At 41.9% G+C, this 6,124-nt stretch overlaps 1 protein-coding gene across 1 annotated transcript in view; it reads right to left on the minus strand.

Annotated features, from left to right (window-relative positions):
- The window catches only part of LOC111963071 (otoferlin-like), a 52,453-nt gene extending 47,094 nt beyond the window's left edge, over window positions 1-5,359 (minus strand). The window contains exons 1-8 of the mRNA XM_070443306.1: window positions 5,311-5,359; window positions 4,810-4,942; window positions 3,036-3,090; window positions 2,800-2,931; window positions 2,540-2,602; window positions 1,067-1,151; window positions 789-948; window positions 182-332 (exon numbers count right to left, since the gene is read on the minus strand). Coding sequence (XP_070299407.1) covers window positions 182-332; window positions 789-948; window positions 1,067-1,151; window positions 2,540-2,602; window positions 2,800-2,931; window positions 3,036-3,090; window positions 4,810-4,942; window positions 5,311-5,359 — 828 coding nt within the window. The remainder of the gene's footprint in view (window positions 1-181; window positions 333-788; window positions 949-1,066; window positions 1,152-2,539; window positions 2,603-2,799; window positions 2,932-3,035; window positions 3,091-4,809; window positions 4,943-5,310) is intronic.
- Window positions 5,360-6,124: the final 765 nt, after the last annotated feature.

The raw sequence follows: 6,124 nt of genomic DNA on the forward strand, positions 1-6,124 counted from the left end.
ACACAGAATAACATAACAACTTTAACGGTAACACAGAATAACCATACATGTTTAACGAACATATAATAACATAAACATAGTTTAACGTAACACAGAATAACGATAACCATAGTTTAACGTAACACAGAATAACATAACCATAGTTTTAACGTAACACAGAATAACATAAACATAGTTTAACGACAAGGTCCTTGTTCTCCCCTATAAAAGCCTTCTTGACATTAGCCATGATGCTGGTGTTCATCTTGGGAAGGCCCTCGGCTCGATAGATCTTCACATAGTAGCGAGCCCACTGGCGCTCCGCGGGAACCCCCTCAGGTAACAGCAGGTTACTGAAACCACAGAATCAAAGAGAACACTTGTAACACACTGTATTTTATCTCTATGACTAAAACAGCAATAGACAGTAAGCAAGAATTGTGAGATGGGAGATCTTTCACAGGGCTCTTTAGAGCAGGGAGGGGCAACTTTGATGGGGGTGAGGGGCCGCAGTGGTTTGCGGGTCTGTGTACYCACATCCATACCCACACATGCAGTCAGCCTCTTGGGGAACCCTAGGTAACATTTTGTTGGGTAATTTACTCCTACATTGAGTACTTTTCTCATTCATATCCCCAGTAATATGTAGGTTAGGGTTCATTCATAACCCCAGTAATATGTAGGTTAGGGTTCACTCATATCCCAGCAATATGTAGGTTAGGGTTCATTCATATCCCCAGTAATATGTAGGTTAGGGTTCATTCATATCCCCAGTAATATGTAGGTTAGGGTTCANGGTCATTGTTTACCCTTCTATGTCATCTTCATCGGTTTCTGTGGCCTTGTGGGGAGTCTTGATGTTGTCTCCTTTCCCCACAACGGCGATGTCACATTTAATGTAACCTTTGCACCCGGCAGTGATGTCATCAGGGTCAGAGAGAAGGGCCCATTTGTGGAAAAACTGGTGTTCTGTTGAACATTTTTGTTAAATAAAATAAAACATCAACATGAATATGAAGAGCGGTCAGCACCAGAACCATAGATGAGTCACTAGTAGCTACTATGTTTCTCTCTGTTTCTCCCTGACCTGGCTGTGAGTAGACGGTGCCTATGTCCAGTTTGAAGGAGCCAACCAGGGTGCCACTACGCAGCAGGTTCTTGGAGTGGATGACCTGAGGGATGGATAAGCAGATTGCAATGTGCTTCAGTAACATGTGACCTGAGTTGACTATTATGAAAGACTGTATGAATAATAGACAGCGATTCCCATGGCTCCCCATTCATCTAGATAGGGAGGGGAATAATAGACCGTATGAATAATAGACAGCGATTCCATGGCGATTCCCATGGCTCCCCATTCATCTAGATAGGGAGGGGAATTATGAACCGTATGAATAATAGACACAGCGATTCCCATGGCTCCCCATTCATCTAGATAGGAGGGGAATAATAGACCGTATGAATAATAGACAGCGATTCCCATGGCTCCCCATTCATCTAGATAAGAGAGGGAATTAAAGACTGTATGAATAATAGACAGCGATTCCCATGGCTCCCCATTCATCTAGATAGGGAGGGGAATTATAGACCGTATGAATAATAGACACAGCGATTCCCATGGCTCTCCATTCACTCTAGATAGAGAGGGGAATTAAAGACTGTATGAATAATAGACAGCGATTCCCATGGCTCCCCATTCATCTAGATAGGGAGGGGAATAATAGACCGTATGAATAATAGACAGTGATTCCCATGGCTCCCCATTCATCTAGATAGGGAGGGGATAATAGACCGTATGAATAATAGACAGCGATTCCCATGGCTCCCCATTCATCTAGATAGGGAGGGGAATAATAGACCGTATGAATAATAGACAGCGATTCCCATGGCTCCCCATTCATCTAGATAGGGAGGGGAATTATAGACCGTATGAATAATAGACAGCGATTCCCATGGCTCTCCATTCATCTAGATAGGGAGGGGAATAATAGACCGTATGAATAATAGACAGCGATTCCCATGGCTCCCCATTCATCTAGATAGAGAGGGAATTAAAGACTGTGTGAATAATAGACAGCGATTCCCATGGCTCCCCATTCATCTAGATAGGGAGGGGAATAATAGACCGTATGAATAATAGACAGCGATTCCCATGGCTCCCCATTCATCTAGATAGGGAGGGGAATAATAGACCGTATGAATAATAGACAGCGATTCCCATGGCTCCCATTCATCTAGATAGGGAGGGAATTATAGACCGTATGAATAATAGACAGCGATTCCCATGGCTCTCCATTCATCTAGATAGGGAGGGAATAATAGACCGTATGAATAATAGACAGCGATTCCCATGGCTCCCCATTCATCTAGATAGAGAGGGGAATTAAAGACTGTGTGAATAATAGACAGCGATTCCCATGGCTCCCCATTCATCTAGATAGGGAGGGGAATAATAGACCGTATGAATAAAGACAGCGATTCCCATGTCTCATTCATCTAGATAGGGAGGGGAATTATAGAGCAGCTGTTTGTTTGTTTGTATGGTGGTAGAGCTACTCACCGACAGCTTCAGGATCTTGTCAAACATAACATCCGATGGGACGTGGAAGTCAAAGACAAAATACTAAAAGAGAAATGTGAGATAAAATAAATGCATGAGGGTAATGAAGTTTGCTGTTAAAATGTGTAGCTTTATTGAAAAATTACTAGATATTCAATTACAATGCTGTAGACCTTGTTATAATCATCATCACACTCATCATCATCATCACCCTCATCATCAACCTCCTCCGCATCATCATTCCAGAGCAGGTTGGTTACCTCATTGTAGTATGGGCAGTTTGTCGACTCCTTCATCTGAGTGTACTTCTTATCGTCTCCGATCTCCACACAGACCACTGGGTCCATGTTCAGCCCTACTAGCTGTCTGGCTTCTACGATGGTAACACTAACCTGGTGAAATAGGGTTATCATGGGTCAGACACTCTGGAGCACAACAATATGTTAAATTCAGATTATTCCTTCATTCATTGAGCATACTGTATAGTTTAATTTACTTGGTAATCCACTGGTCTCCCGGCACTAGGTTCCATCTTAATGTCTGGTTTTGATCTGACGTTAGACAAATGTTAGAAATATGTTTTAGTGTGATTAAATCAATGCAGACTTTCATTTCAGAATTCTGTAAAACTACATGACACTACATTGAAACACCTGTCTTCAATCCAACACTCAGAGTTTGCTTCTATGTTATCTTACTTCACTGAACAAAAATATGAASACAACATGTMAAGTTTTGGTTCCATATTTCATAAGCTGAAATAAAAKATCCCAGAAATGTTCCATACTCACAAAAAGCTTATTTATCTCAATTGTTTTGCACAAATKTCTTTACATCCCTGTTAGTGAGTATTTCTCCTCTGCCAAGATAATCCATTCACCTGACAGGTGTGGCAGATCAAGAAGCTGATTAAACAGCAGGATCATTACGCAGGTGCACCTTGTGCTGGGGATAATAAAAGGCCACTCTAAAATGTGCWGTTTTGTCACACAATACAATGCCACAGATGCTTGTCGTCCTCACCGGGGTCTTGACCTGACTGCAGTTTGGCATCGTCTTCAGTGGGCGAATGCTCACCTTCCATGGCCACGGGCACACTGGAGAAGTGTGCTCTTCATGGATGAATCCAGATTTCAACTGTACCGTGCAGATGGCAGACACGCTGTATGTCAGAGTTCCCCAACTGGTGTCCTGCGCACCGAATGTTTTAAAATAAAATACTAAAAACACCAGGAAATCAGCTCCATGATTTTCTATAGAAATCTGTTCCCAAGTATTCCCACGTATAATAGAGAGACACGTGATCGTAAGTAAGGTTTGTCTTAGTCAAATAATATATCTGTTTGCGGTCAATTTACAGTCTACAAATGATTTGTAATTATGTTCCGGTCCCCCCCAACCATCCACTCAAGAAAAAAAAATCAGCCTGGGATACAACCATCCCTGCTCTGCAGATTTTGCTGCGAAGAGACAGAATCATTCAATTATTTGTTTTGGTACTGTCCATGTAGCTTATACTATTTAAAATGTGTATAGTATGTATAAGCTGGAAGTAGAGGTGTTGTTGTCCATTACAGGGTTACAGGAAAATAATAAAGGAAAATATCATTTTTTTAAATAAAAAATATATACATTATATATGGGGGATTGGAAATGATGCAGAGAATTACATTGGTAGAAGCTACAATCTATCTGCAATATTAAAGCTGATCTTAGAGATCCTGGTTGGAGTCCAGGCTCTGTCGCAGCCGGCCGCGACCGGGAGACACATGGGGCAGCACACAATTGGCCCAGCGTCGTCCGGATTAGGGGAGGGTTTGGCCGGCAGGGATCTTCCTGTCCCATCGCGCACTAGTGACTCCTGTGGCGGGCCGGGCGCAATGCACTGCCCGCATGCAATATCCAGCAACTTCGCACAGCCATTGAAGAGGAGTGGGACACAATCAACAGCCCTATCAACTCCATGTGAAGGAGACGTGTCGCGCTGCATGAGGCGGTCACACCAGATACAGATTGGTTTTCTGATCCACGCCTCTGTATTTTTTTAAAGGTATCTGTGCAATTTGTATTCCCAGTCATGTGAAACCCATAGTTTAGGGCCTAATGAATTAATTTCCATTGACTGATTTCCTTATATGAACTGTAACTCAGTAAAATCTTTGAACTTGTTGCATGTTTCATGTATATTTTTGTTCAGTGTACATAGAAATGTATTTTATGTGTAAATTGAATAGCAAACCACAAGCACCATAGAAGCGTGCTGTGCTTACCTCTTGTTGGAGACGTTAGTGGTGACGGCTGTGACTGAGGCCAGGGAGATGGTGTCAGGGTCAAGACCCCCTCCCCCTCCCATCCCTCCCGTGAAGTCCAGGTCCTCTGTCTCCAAGATGGCAGCCTCATCGCCTGGACAATCACAGTCAAGGAGGCCACACCTGTCAGAACAGCCTGACAGGATGACGATAGCTAAGCTCGACAACCACCCTTTAAGGTTGTTTGTGTGACTTATTTCATTTCTTGTATTCATTTTTGTTAGTATTAATGTTTAATGTTACTGTTTACAATTTATTGTAGGTTATGTTACACATTTAAATCTGTATTTTTCTATTTTTTTAAGTCATATTATCAGAGAGTTAGTGGGACCAAAGATTGTATGAAAGCATTTTACGTATCTCCATTATTTTAAATGAAACAATTGGTGTGTGTGTGTGTATGTGTTTGTGTGTGTGTGTGTGTGCGTGTGCGTTTGTGTGTGTGTGTGTGTGTGTCTGTACCCCCTCCTCCTTTCCCGTGGTCTGACTTATGGCCACGTGATTTCTTCATGATTCAGAACGGTCCTCTTCTTGCTCTGTGAAGTAAATAAAAGTAGGGTCATTTTATGGGAGGTTATTGATGCGTAGAAAGCGGTTTTAACCAATCAGCATTCAGGATTAGACCCACCCGTTGTATAATGATGTGTAGACTACGTTTTGGAGTTACTAAATCAACAAATTATACACTGTTGATTCGATTGATTTGAGCTCTTATGGTCCATGTACAGCGCACTACTGACCAGTGCCCTGTGTAGGCGATAGAGCGGCATTTTGAACACACACCAGTCTCCTCTCATAGCAAAGCATATGAGCGAGTTTGTCAGTCTCAAATGGTATCCTATTCCCTATGGGCCCTAGTCAAATGTAGTGCCCTGTATAGTGAATAGGGTGTCATTTGAACCTAGTCCAGGGTATTTCTTAAGGCAGGTAGCCTGATTTTCATTCTACCACCACACCCTCATTTGGCCTCCGATGGGGAGTTTAATAATTCACATCCCATGACCTTAATACATCAATTAACCACGGATACATTTCACATGCTTTGTGAGAAAAAAAAGCACTCACAATAATTAGTCTTGCAATATAAAACTAAATGTAAAGCATCAGTTTATTCATGACTGAGGATATTATTAATAACAAGCTCTACTCAGAAATGTTGGTGAAACCATCATGAAATTGCTCACAAACATCTAAGTACTTATAAAACATTGAATGAGATGAGACCATGCATTTTAAATGCTTCATRTGGCAGCAACATTTTGTAATCTAATAGGAG

This window comes from Salvelinus sp. IW2-2015, linkage group LG4q.2, assembly GCF_002910315.2.
Source record: "Salvelinus sp. IW2-2015 linkage group LG4q.2, ASM291031v2, whole genome shotgun sequence".
NCBI classification, from domain to species: domain Eukaryota; kingdom Metazoa; phylum Chordata; class Actinopteri; order Salmoniformes; family Salmonidae; genus Salvelinus; species Salvelinus sp. IW2-2015.